Raw genomic sequence first — 14,049 nt, 5'->3', positions numbered from 1 at the left:
AAAAGCTTTCATAATAAAAGTGTTTTTTTGCACAGGGTAATATTTTTGTTGCTTTTTAACGAAACCATTAAATGTAATAACTGACAATTTCCGAATTTCACAACTGACAGTTTTGACATCTATTGCGATGTCAGTAGAGCGACATAGTTTTTTTTACATATAAAGTTTCAAAGATAACTAGATGAGAATCATTTTAACACACCTTGTATAATTAAAAATATTAAAATAATGTTTCTTTTAGATTATTTAAGATCTCTAGTGTTATTCAAAAACATTGATGTTTAAATAAATCTCTAATAAAATTTTTGCTACCACCAAAATTTTGTTCATAGTGAAGTCTCTCTTAACGGACACCTCCTATAAGCGGACCCTTCTCAAAAACATACATTTTTGTTAGCCCTGTTTTGAGTTAACGTACTTTAAAAAGTATAGTTTCTCCTTTAAGCGGACTTTCCAATAAGTGGACGCGGATAATGCAATTAGGATCATTGAAAAGAAAATATCTCCTTTAAGCGGACAGTATGTCATATGCGCGTGTGTTATTATATTATTATGACAAACCGGCAGAAAATTCGGGGAATGAGTGGTTACATATTTTGTTTCTGTTGAAAAGGTTATAATGTGTTATTATTGCACTAGTTCTTATTTGCAGTAGGTCTTACGGTATTTATACCGATGCATTTAATAATACATCATTTTATTTTTTAAACTGTAGCGTTATCATGGTAAATAAAACTAAAAAAGCGTTTCATTTGTTAAAAGAAAAAAAAATTCTGCATCAAAAGAAACCAAGTGTACAAAATTTTCAAAGAAAAGAGTAATAGGAAGAACCAATAAGCAGAAAATATTGTTTAAAATAAAGGTACAATGGTAAAGAAATTGCATGGAAGTAGGAACGTTTGCAAAATACCAAGTTTTTTAAAAAAAAGCTAAGCAAGTTAATTTGAAAGGTAAGGAGTTTGCGGAGAAATTAAAAAATTAAATTTTTAAGGCACCCTTCAGGTGACTAGGAAATTTTAAATTCGGCACTATATAAATATTAAGTACATTTCTGGAGAATCTGCGAATATTGATGGAAAAAATGTAGCACATTTTGAAAAAAAGTAATATTTTTTTTCAAGAAATAATAATAATAAATTATTATTTTATTATTAAAAAATAATAAAATAATAAATATTGTTATTTTATCCAAAAATTATCTCTTAATGGGAATACCTTCCATTAACCGGACACAAAACGTATCACCGTTGCGTCGGAGTCCGCTTACTGGAGTTTTCACTGTATTTTAATTTTTAATTTTTACTTAATTACCAGAAAAATATAAAGTATTTGTTAAAAAAGGTTTTTGAGACGTTAATAAAAGACACAGATCGGCGAAAACTCTATGGCATGACAAAAAAGCTCCATTGAAAGAAATTATGAATGACACGCCAAAATCTTGTGTTTAACGCTAAAAAAGAGTTTTCACGACAAAATATTATGTTTATTGCACGACCAAAAGTGGAACTAACGACAAGATATAACTATAGTGGCGGAATAAAGTAACTACAGAAAAGTACAAATTTGCGACAACAGTAAAGCACAAATTAAGAACCGCAACGTATACAGTAACGGCAACAGAAAACAACAAATTAACAACAGTGGTGTCAACCTTAAGAAAAGTTAATGTTGTTAGTTCCGGTAAAAAAAAATTAAATAAAAACAGTATGTATACCAAAGCGAGTAGCAAAATAAAATCATCAATGTATAAATTTTCGCCTAAAAAATGCATTTATGAGTAAACCAATACTATTTGGGTCTGTAACTAGTAACAATTTTACTTTATATTGCTGTTGTAGCCCATAGTAACTGAAACCAAATATAGAATTAAATGAAACGTTGAAATTTTTTGCTCTCCAAAACCGCAAACTCTTCTCTCGCCTCCAAAAAATCACAAAAACAAGCCATAACCGAGTGCAACTTTAGCAGCTTTGACAGCTGTGCCTTCCAGACCAAAGATTACAACATAATACTTAGAACACGATATGACAAGCCATATGATTATATGATCATCTATCTGACACGACTCTGATATGGCCTACCGCAAGCTGCCAACTGCACATTTCAAAAATTCCAATTTTTAACGACTTATGCATACGAAACACAATCATTAACAATCTGAAAACTCCAGCTTATGGCCATATAAAGTGGCCATAAATTCGAGATAACGACGCCTTAATTAATTTACACGAAACGTGAGACCAAAGAATATGTAAATATGTTGCCTTTATCACCGAATTTCCCGACTTTTTAGTGTAACTGTATTTCCTCACAAGGTGATGTAATTCTAGTGTTTGAGTGACATATTAGCTCATTTAAACGCATGATTATTTGAATTTTAACCGGGAAGACAATAGTACAGGGACATAAAGTGTTTAATTGCTTCATGTGATGTAAAGGAGTAAAATAGAGATACTTGAGCCTTTCAAAAACAAGCAATTAATTGGAGGATTGATGGACCTTGAGTTTCGTATCAGCGCCAAAATTAATGAATGCGAAAGTAATTGAATGCAATTTGTTTTTGAATCAATCAAACTCCGGGAACTTAACGGTTTCGCTAGTAATGAGCCAACGAAACTGGACTCCAGTTGCAAAATGTTTGATCGAACTTTGTCAAAGCCGTGACCGGTTCGCCTTTTACCATGTGTTGAATTAATTCACGTTATCTGCTAGTTTCCTGGTTTTTTACCAGCTAGCATATGTTCAATTACTTGTACTTGTAGGTGCCAATGTGCACTATTTCACTTATGATTGCGATGCCCTGTGGTGCTAACGGTACCCTATTAGATCCTTATGGCCCGGATTAAAACCCAACATTTTACATTAAAACAGTGTAATCTAGAAATAACTGTACGCGTGGTTAGAGCTTTGAAAAGGGAGCTACTAAATCACATTTTGCATGCGATTAGATAACTGTTTGATCGAGTTTAGAGGCACGCGAGAGGCGATCCTGTTAGAAAATTCGCACAAATATCGTTTTTGCTAATTGTCTCTTTGTTTGCGAATGCGTAGCGGAACTGAGATTCGCAAATGTCACGAGCAATTTAAGACAGTGGGGTTAAAGCTCTGTCCACAGGAGGGCCAATTAGTTCAGAATTCCTCCGAATTTAACAAGATGATTGCAGACAAAGCCGTAATTTTGCAATTTTTCCAAGCGTTCGCTAATATCTGATCCATTATCCAGATACAACCGATAGTTTCGAATTCCACCACATAATAATAACAGAGCTCAAAGCATGATTTGTTGAGATAGATCGTAAAATCGTACTGATAACGGTTATGGGACATTTTAAACTTATTCGAACTGTTGTTAGAAATGACTCGCTCACGATCCGACTATTTATCCGAATAACTTTCATTCCAACAATACGATTTTGAAATAATTAGATGTTTCAGGTGAATTAGGCTCGTAAACATGGTCAATGATGAGGCGAGACCCTGACCGGTATAGACTTCGTCTCCAGTTGTGCAAATTTGAACTTTTAAATTGCACTTAATTTGACCGGATATAGAGTTATCGAGCGAAACCGTTTCCGCTCTTGAAGGTTTCTTCAAAACCGTTAACGCTAGAAGGTCGCGATTTATATAAATTCACTTTTATCAGATGATGAGACACTTGATCAGGGGCGGACTGGAAATTAACAGCAATTTTACGAGCTTGAAACACGATTTGACTGAGAAATATTACAGATTTCTCATTAGACAGTTCACCTGAAGAAGGAAGATAAATTGGCGCCCCTTGGACACAAATATATATTGTTTTTTGGTACTGTTGGAAAAATTAGATCTTCATCAGCTCAAAACTCCAAAAAATTACTAAATTGGGTGGAAAATGACCAAAGTTTTGCCTTTTTCGAGCGTTTTAACACTTTTTTTTTAGTTAAAAACACGATCACTTTGCGAAGTCTTACAAAGGCAAGTAAAAAAAAATCGCTGTTTTAGTCCGAATGTTATGTAATTTTTGTCTTTTCAAGAGTTTAGGCACGTTTTTTATTTTAAATTAGAAATTATGGCAGACAGCACTTTCAGTTGCCTTTTTCAAGTGTTTTACGCACATTTTCAGCTTAAGTTAATTGCAATCCTAGTTTCTTCTAAAACTCTAAAAAAATGAAAAATTGCCCTTTTTGGTTAAAAATTAACGTAAATTTTGCCTTTTTAGGGCAACAATACATTCGCAAAATTACCCAAAAAATCGTCGAATTTACTGTGTTTTTCTTTTCTTCTTTCAGTGACTAGTTTTTTTAAAGATTTCATTAAACTGGAACGAGGAATTTACAACTAATTAAAAATAACATTAACAAACTTCTTTTTTTCGAGCGTTTTGCTACTTTTTCAACCAGAAATGCAAATTAAATTATTTACGACCCCAATTTCCTCTACAGTAAACCGATAAGATGTATTTGTTAAAAATATTGTTAGATTTGCTTCTTCTGAGCTTTTAATCACGTTTTTTAGCCTGACACTTCTGAAATTTCCACACAAATTATCCGAAAATTGTCGAATTGCCTCGAAAATGGTTATTAAGTTTAAAATCCAGTTTTTTTGAAGTGAAACCGTGTTGAGAAGTTACTAATAAAAATATTATTTTTCTGCTCTTTTCAAGCTGTAAAGCAGTTTTACAGACACTTTCCAACTTACACAATGATCTCCGAACTTAAAAAAAAAATCTTGTTACACCTGAAATCTAAAATTACTAGTAATAAAATAGTAAATTGTATATAAAGGGTTTAAAGTGCAGCGTTTAATCCTGCGAGTGGAGGGATTTAGGGATTTAGGCAACTTTGGTCCCGAGGTATATTATGCTATTTTTGCACTTCAAATTTGATGTATTTTTTTTGCACTTCCGAGACTAAAATAGATACTTTAGTTTCTGTCTACAGGGACTAAAATAGGTCATTTATACCCTAGGAATTAAATTTGGACTGAACCCACTAGAAAGTTCATTTATTCCCTATGGAATAGGAATAGAAAAGAAATAAGTATCAACTTTAGTGCAAGTGCAAAAAAAAACATTATTCTTCCTTTTTTCGTGTGTTTTATTAGCACATTTTCACCCAGAAATAAATTGAGTTAATTGTAACCACTAAAAAATTTCCTCTAAAATAAACTGAAAAATTTCCATATCTGGGTAAAACTATTGTTAATTCGGATTTTTCGAGCTTCTTCTTTAAATCAGACATCGGTGAAACACTGGGAATAACCCAAAAAATTGACGAATTTGCTGAAAAGTGGTATTGCCTTCTTTTCTGATTTAAACACGTTTTTGAATGTGAAACTTAGTTTGTTCTGGAACAAGAGCTTACTAAATAAAAATAACATTATTCTTCTTTTTTTCGAGCGTTTTACTTCATTTTTCAATCAGAGGCACAAATTAAGTTAACTAGACCTCCTCTTCTAAAATCCCTAAACCAAAAATTTGCCATATCTGATTAAAAATATTGTTAATTTTGCCTTTTTCGAGATTTTAACTACGTTTTCCGTTAGATACCCACGAAAAAGTGAAGATTTTTGTTTTCATCTAGTGATTGAACATGTTTTTGAGTTTAAAACACAGTTTTTTCGACATATTTTATTAAACTGAAATGAGAAATTGCTATTAATAAAGAATAACATATTTTTTTTTCGAGGGTTTTTGTAATTTTTCAACTAGAAATGCAAATTAAGTTATTTATAACTCCAACTTCCTCTACACTAAACCGATAAGATGTATTCTTCAAGTGTTTTTGCTCATTGTTTAACCAGAGTCGCAAATTAAGTCAAACAATACCCCCAATTTTTTCTAAAACACCTAAAAATCGCCGTATTTATATAAAAATATTGTTAGTTTTGCCTTTTTGGAGCTCTTCAGCATGTTTTTCTAGATACCCATAGTTTTATAGACACCCAGAAAAATTTTATCAAAAATTACCCAAAAAAACGTCAAATTGGCTAGAAAGTAATTATTTTTTATTTTTTCGAGGGCCTAAACTTGTTTTTGAGTTTAAAATTCAGTTTTATTTATAGCACAATGAAGTTAGTTCTAACATTTTTTTATTTTCTGTTATATTATATTATTAATTTTATCTTCGATCCGCCTTTGGAAAAATACATAAATAAAAGAATACCAAGTAACACACTGTAATACACAAAATAAGCATCCAATTAATTTCTTCACTACTTTGAGTATAGTAGTTTTCTAGACAAAAAGTACATTTGAAAGTCAAAAGAATAAAAAAATGAGTACAAAGTTGACACCTTTGTACCCAAATTTTTTATTCAAGTGAGTTCTCGTTTTAGCAATAATTGTTTTGAGTCAGAGTCGAACTTTGTCCATTTTTGCCGCCGTCCAGTCCGCCCCTGACTCCTCGCTTTTCTGTGGTCATCCTCGATGATTACAATAATTATGTAAACAGTTTGACGTGGCAAGGACACTTGTAATAGAAACATAACTGTACTCCTTCTCGTTTTGTTTACATAAACTACATAACTCCAAACTTTATTAACGGATCTCTCTGATTAAATATTGACGCGGTATTTGGAGGCTTTTTAGCATAACCTTCACTTGGGGCCGTTCAAACAATTATATTTTTCGAACTTTGTATTCAAATCGAGCATTAATTAGATCCTTGATGGACTTCCGTGTAATCATGATAATGCGTTGGTTGCCGAAGAATAAGTGCATATTGATTGTAATTATGTAACATTGTCAATAGCTATGGGGGATTTAATGAACGCCTTATCGAGTCGATCAGCTGTAAAAAATGTGTTGTTTGTTGCAGACTGCCCAGTCCTTTAGCGGGATTGGATTTGGTATAAAGCAAGAAATCTTTTTTCTGAATCTAGAGGACGGATACTTTGGATGCCAAGTCAACGAATCGACGGACGTTTTACAACTATTCGAACTATCGAAATTATGCGACGGAGTTCCGAACTGTTTTTTAGGCTCGGACGAACTCAGCGACAAACTCAAGTGTACAAGTGAGTATTAAAAGTATATATTCCTCGAGTTTCAACAGCGCGTGACGTGCATTTATCCTTCTTATCGATCTTTAGCGTAATCCGAGATTTGTTTGGTGTAACGAAGCAAGAATTTGCCACTTTCTGAAATATTTCCCGGTGTCGAGTTACAAAATAGTCGCCGGTTTTCCCATTAGTTGTTAACGTTTTCTTATTTGTCAGATGGAAGCTTCTAGCGTGGCTAAACATGGACAAAACGGGTGTTATCTAGAGAATATCAATAAGAACACTTTAAGTACTACTGGATTTCCTAGTTCTCAATTACTCGACCACCGTAGTTGGATTGTATTTTATTCGAGAAACAGGAGACTGGTGCACGATTTTTTGCCACTTGCTAAAGCCGACGCGAACCCTTCGTAGCCTTGGAAGCGCTCGCAGAAGAGTGTGTTACAACTACGGCTGTTGTAGATCTTAAAACTATTCCAATCCCAGATTTGCATTGGAAGGTTGCTACACAGTCGACAGTTAATAAACAGATGACGAAACAGCAAATTGCAGCAATATGAGTTGCTATATTAGTAAATATAAACTAAACACTGAGTAATAAACAAAGCGTTTAAGAATAATGCTTTCCTTTACTGGCTTGGTCGTGGCTTTAAAATAATAGCAAAATGTTGGAATATTTCTACAGAAAAGACTGTTTCACAGATAATTTTAATTTTTTTAAATTGAAAAATTCGGAACTAGACCAAAAATTAAAAAAAAACAGGATAACATAGAACAAAGAAGGATAAACTGTCGTGGACCAAACAAATTAGCATTTAAATGGAACTCCATAAAAAATTAAATATGGTTTCTTCAAAGATTTTAAATTGTAAAAAAGAAATTTTTAGTACGTAAGTTAACAAAGCGTACAAAAAAATAAAATTAAATGGAAAAATAACAGAATACTGTAAAATCTACAGTCTGAATGAAAAATAACGCACAAAATGCATATATCCTTCACGTTTTCTTAAAAAATCTTTGAACAGGTCAATTTTATTTTTTAAATTCTACATTTTGACACCTTGGTGACATTTATGGCGTCCTTAATTTTTGAGTTGTGAGGTCATCTTTATCTTTCTGGTAAGTATAAAAAAATTCAAAAAATAAAACAAAAAGGATTCAAAAAAAGAAGAAAATAAAAAGTTATAAAGGTTATTGAGAGTATTACACAAAGAGCTTCATCTTTTCCTTCTTGCTTTATTTTATAAGAGATAATTGTTTTCTAATAATTTTTTTGTATAATTAGGATGAAAATACATACTTAAAATGAACCTAAATATAAAAAAAATAAACTAAAAACAATCAGCCCCTTATAAAATAAAGCAAGAACAAAAAGATAAAGCTCTTTGTATAATACTTTCAATAACTTTTACAACTTCTTTTATTTTGTTTTCTTCTTTTTTAATTTTTTCATACTTACCACAAAGATAAAAATGTATAAAACACTAATCCAAAATATCACAATGGTGTCCAAATGTAACTTTTAAAAAAATAAAATCATCTGCCTGAGGATATTTTCAAAAACGACACTTAACAAAAATATGAATTTTTTGCGTTATTTTTGGTTCAGTCTGTATATGTATGTTCTCTTTGAAAAATGTAGATGAGAAGAGAAATTGTTTCAGAAAACAAAACAATTAAAAAAAAATATTAAACTATTAACCCATTGAAACACATTAAAATAATAAATCGTTTGTTAATTAGATTTTCATACGCAGAAAAAACAGACTTGCGTGTTGATACTGTAGGTATTATAGAAGATCAACAAAAAATTGTCATCAAAATGTTAAGTAATCAAAAAAAAAATTTTCCATTTCACTTCATTAAAAATGTTTAATAGTAAGAAATGTTAGGAAAAGCGATACACATTCCTAAATTAAATTACAGCACAAAAAATCTTCTGATGTAAGGACACTCTAAATTTAAAAAACCGGAAAAATAAAAGACAACAAACCAAAAAATATCCTCTAATAAGTTAGAACATCAAATTTATATGATTAAATAGGCAAATCGTCGTTTTTTGGACGAGTTTGAAGTGTAAAAACGAATTATTTTAGAAAATACAGAGTCGAGAAAAGATTTTTTTAACTTTAACGTTTATTAATTGTAGTTTATTTTTTCAATGCTGTTACACAGTAAATTTTTATTTGTGATAATCATTTTTAAAACATTATAAAGAAATATTAAACAAAGAAAAAATCTTTTAAACAAGTAAGAAAATAAATAATATTAGTGGGTATATTTACACTAGTATGTATTAGCTGTTTCAAAACTATAAAAACGCCAACATCGCATTTTCTTTCAAAATTGCTATTATAAATTATTCATGGACTTCAAAAAGGTAATAGCTAATGTAATCTACACTTTCCATCAGAGATTTAATCATTAATAACTACATTGGTAAAATGTGATTGAGTAAATCATTTAGAAGTAAAAAGAGACACAAAAACCTTTGAAAATGAGAAGAACAAAACAAATTATAGTTAATATTTAAATAGAAAACCATACAAGAAGGGTGCAAAATATGTTGTCTTAAATATTTAGAATATGAAACGGAATTGTTTAAGAAAACAAAAAATTAAAAAAAGATCTCGAAACTACTAACCCATTTATTAAATTTGTCAGTTTATAATAATTAATAAAACAAAGGTTGTACCTAAGTCTTCTATTAATGACATCATTAAAGACAAAATCAAGAACCTTCTTTTTCAGTAAAAAATTCTTAAAAAATCTTCTTGAACGTTCGCATTAAAATAATAAATCGTTTGAGGATTAAATTTTCATACGCAGTTAAAAACCCGACTTGCGTGTACCGTAGAAAATTGTACAATTGGATTATGAAGAAAAAATTCTGTAAAGCAGCTTCCTTCAAGTGTGTTAATGTTGTACTTGTTAGTAGCAACTACAGGAACACTTTTCATTTCCTTATACTGATATATCCAGCTGTAACTTAATTTCATATATTATAATGTATAACAATTCAAGAGCTAGATCTTCACGGTGGTAGTTACATAATAATAATTATTCATTATGTTGTTATACGTGTGATATGTTATTAAGTTGTCACGTTACATCCTTAGATTCATAATTTTTCAAAGCCTTGTACCCACTAGTTAACTAATTTTTCCCAAGTTTACACGATTTGAAATTTGTTCAACGTGATTAATTATTAATTAAACGCATTAAATAAATAGAGTCGTTGGCTTGTCTTGCAATCAAGTTTCAACACTGTAACCAATTTGCATGAATTACAGCTTTTGCTGCAGCCAAAGTAAAGCATGGCGAATGTGTCTCGATGAAAAGTTTTCAAAGCGCAAAAGCTCGTCCATAAATCGCTCTCAAGGCCAATTGCATTTTTATTGGAACAAAAGCAATAAATCGCAGTAACAGAAAGCGAAAGCTCCGAACATCCAAGATATATTCCGTCTGCGAACAAAAGCTTTGCCATTTAAATGCCAATGAATGATTCATGTGCACGAAGACACTGCTATGTCCACTGCGAGATCGCAAACGCAGATTCTGCACAAAAACAAGATTGCGAGTGGGTACGTACTTTGTGGGCGCACCACCACCAAGGATAACGAGCGACTGATTAATTTCACGGGCGAAGAACCGTTGCTGCACCACGGGGCAACACGAATGCTCTTGAACTTGCCCATCTCGACGATAACAAAGACTCTTTTATTTGCCATAACGGAAATTAATTGGAGGAAAGCTCTGGTTGCGCGTGGCAAAAATTTCGGCACGTTTTGTGCATTAGCAAACATCGGCCATAAATCTGCACCTAAGCTCATTACTTATCTCATTAACCATCTCGTTTGTTTACATTACGGGGAATCCGAGCCAACAACACCAACCATATTCACGATTCGAGATCGTGAGCTATTCTGCTGATTTTTCTAATTTAATGGTTCGAGCCGACCTCTCAGGGTCCTTTTGTTTTACTATTTTTCAACCTCGTGTCTTTTAACCTGTTGCAGATGACTGTCACAAGGAAGATGGATCTTCCTGCCAAAACGGGGCTTGTCTCGACGGACAGTGCCACTGTAACGACGGATATGGGGGGTGCAACTGCGAGGTCCCAGGTGATTATTATTATTTTTTGATAAAATCTTATAAACAGGCACGACACGTAATTAAGTGTAATTTGCTCATACACAAGAAAATGACACTTTCAAGTGCTTTTTCACATTATTAGAGGTGCTTGAGCAAAGACAGTTAGAAGCGAGTGATCTAATCTCAATAAGAGTTTTATGACATTATGACGCTTCCGCAGTGGCGTAGGATGTTTTTGTTACTGTAATAAATTGAATACATTAACCTAGAGACTATTATTCTTAAATACGCAAGTAACAGACCCGGTTCCTTATAACTTTCAACCTCGTGAGTTACTTTTTAAGTTTCTTCTTTTCTTTTCCTCTCTTTTAAAACATTTTTTACATTTATTGGTTCGGTTCACAAAAGTGAGATGTTCTTTTCTTTCCTTATTCACTTCATAACTACCGTAAATCATTTGTGCATTTGTCCTAAAGGTGTATAAAATAAACAAGAATACATAGTGAATTACAAAACTATGGATCGGTTTACACAAGCGTCATTAACTTAATTCGCAATTAAATGCGTGATTAACTGATCACGTGACCAAATTGAACAAATATAATTGGTTCATTCGCGTTGTTAACTTATAACAACGAATTAAATTTTCACAAAACTTTCTATAGGTAAACCGGCCCTAAACGTTACAAGAAAAATTAATTTAGATATACACGGTGATTCAAAAGTCTTGCACCATCTTTTAGGTAGTGATAAAACTGAGTTAAAAGTTTTTGTAAAAAAAAAATATTTGAGCTATATAAATTAAATTTTAAGTTAGGTTTTTGTCACTTCAGATTCAATTTTTTTTTAAATTAAACATATTCTTACTGAAAAAAATACCAATTATTAGTGTTTTATGATGTATCACGTATTTATTAACTTGCAAATTTGACAATAAAATAAATTTGACAATACTGGAAACAAATGAACAATAATTAAAAATCAACTTGTTTGGAAATGAATCTGACTTCATTTTGATGCCTAACTGAACATCCCTTATCATATCACCATTCGAGAGTTGGTCCGACTTTTTTGAACCACATTGTATAAAAAAATCGAAAAAATGAAAGATTACAGGGTAAATTAATTGTGGTGTATTTTTGATATTTTGTTAGAAGTAAATAAAATACTAATTACACTTACCACTAATTTTTACATCATTAATTAAATCATAGATGGTTTTTTATCTTTTAAATAATAATAGTTCATAGTGAAATTTTAGCAAAACTGTCTGACAAACTTGACAATACACAAAATTACAAATCTGGATAACTGGAAGTAGTATTATTGGTTGCACATAAGAAAGTTTTAGAAATAACCAATAATTGACTCACCGCGTATGTGAAAAAAATAATGTCCGTATAAATTTGCCTTGCTTGACTTGAATTCGCTTTAGCAAAATTCAATAATTATTTTTAAGTGTAAAATTCCTTGTTGATAATCTTGATTTGACTTCTTTCATTGTACTTCTTGAATAATTTTTAACACATTTTATCAGTGAAAAAAATTTTCTAGCTAATGCATTTTACAACTTTTTATCCTGTTTAAAAAATAAATACTCCTTTTTATGGATCAGTTTATGAGCGTGTGGCTCGGTATTTTAAACAATTTTTGCAAAACTATGGTGAAGGTAATGTAGTTTTTCGGCATATAATCTTATTATAGATCCTAATACTATCTGTTTACACACTTCTAATTAAATTTTTAGTCATCATAGCATGAATATCATAGAAAAGAAGCTCATTCTCACACGCAAATTGTCGGAACTTGACCCATACGTGAGAACAAGTCCTAATAATACAAGTTTAACAAAAAATGTTTTTCAAATATTTTTCCATCATAAAATTCCTCCTGCTTTTAAGTTTCTAATTCTAAAATTAAAATAATAAACAACCATAGAAGGGTCTTGCGTATGCATTTAGCAGTCCTCAGAGTAATTGATGAATGCAAGTCAGCTTCTAATACATTCCACTTCGAAATTAGTACGTCTTTTAGTAGGTGCTTACTTAACAGAAAGGTTATAAAGAAACGAGTTTTGTACAAACTATATATTTGAAATTTGTAAAGATTTTTCCACAAATTTGTGATTTATGAGATTACATTTTGACCCTTTTTTGACCCTTTACATACTTAATATTAATGGTAATAATTATTTCTTTTTACTTTGGTTCTACAAACTGTTCATTGTATAACTGATGGTAGTTAAACTAAACAAAAACAAACAACAAAAATATAAAGTAGAAAAAATAGTATATTATACTCGTTTTATAAGACTCAGTTGTGGCACTCATTCCAAAACCATTCACAATATAACGTCTTATAAAACTCCTATAAAAATTAACTATTTGTTTCTTATGTGTTAGGGCTGGTTTTTACCAGGTGCTTCCAATAGTGTCACGAGTTCAAATAGAATACAATAATATTTTTCTTTCTTTAATGTAGGTCTTATTTAAGACTTGTTCACCATTAGTTAGTCTTAAATAGTTGTAATTGCACTTTAGAGAGAACAGTCCTTGCTGATATTGCAGATGAGGGCACGTTAGCTTTGCTCAGCAAATTTGCTCCAGTCTAACCAGCCTTTTTTCCAATTCTTCCATGTCTTCACACCGCAGAATGGCTGCAAGCGTAAATAAGGGAGCAATAAATCAAGACTTAACAAGCCCAACTTTGTTTTACTTTTCATATCGCCTTCCAAGGCTAAAGTTAATTTGCAGCGACAATAGCTCTTGCTTTTTTCCAGACGAAAACGAGTGCAAATACCGGCCTTGTGACGTCTTCGCCCACTGCACCAACACCTTGGGTAGTTTTTCGTGCACTTGCTACCCGGGCTACCAAGGCGATGGCTTCCACTGCGAGGGTAAGTATCCATTACGAGTGGTATAAATCATCAGTTCGCCTATCGGCGGTCCGTTTTACTGTTACATCGTGAAATGA

General features: G+C 31.8%; 1 protein-coding gene across 3 annotated transcripts in view; it reads left to right on the top strand.

Moving 5' to 3' along the window:
- dpy (dumpy) overlaps positions 1–14,049 on the top strand; it is a 119,976-nt gene that overhangs the window by 31,544 nt on the left and 74,383 nt on the right. For all 3 annotated transcript variants that reach the window (XM_064354769.1, XM_064354768.1, XM_064354767.1), the window contains exons 3-5: positions 6,798–6,996; positions 11,001–11,105; positions 13,856–13,972. In XM_064354769.1, coding sequence (XP_064210839.1) covers positions 6,798–6,996; positions 11,001–11,105; positions 13,856–13,972 — 421 coding nt within the window. The remainder of the gene's footprint in view (positions 1–6,797; positions 6,997–11,000; positions 11,106–13,855; positions 13,973–14,049) is intronic.

This window comes from Tribolium castaneum, chromosome 2 (assembly GCF_031307605.1).
Source record: "Tribolium castaneum strain GA2 chromosome 2, icTriCast1.1, whole genome shotgun sequence".
NCBI lineage: Eukaryota > Metazoa > Arthropoda > Insecta > Coleoptera > Tenebrionidae > Tribolium > Tribolium castaneum.
Note: the sequence above shows the minus strand (reverse complement) of the source record. Positions and strands in the feature narration are given on the sequence as shown.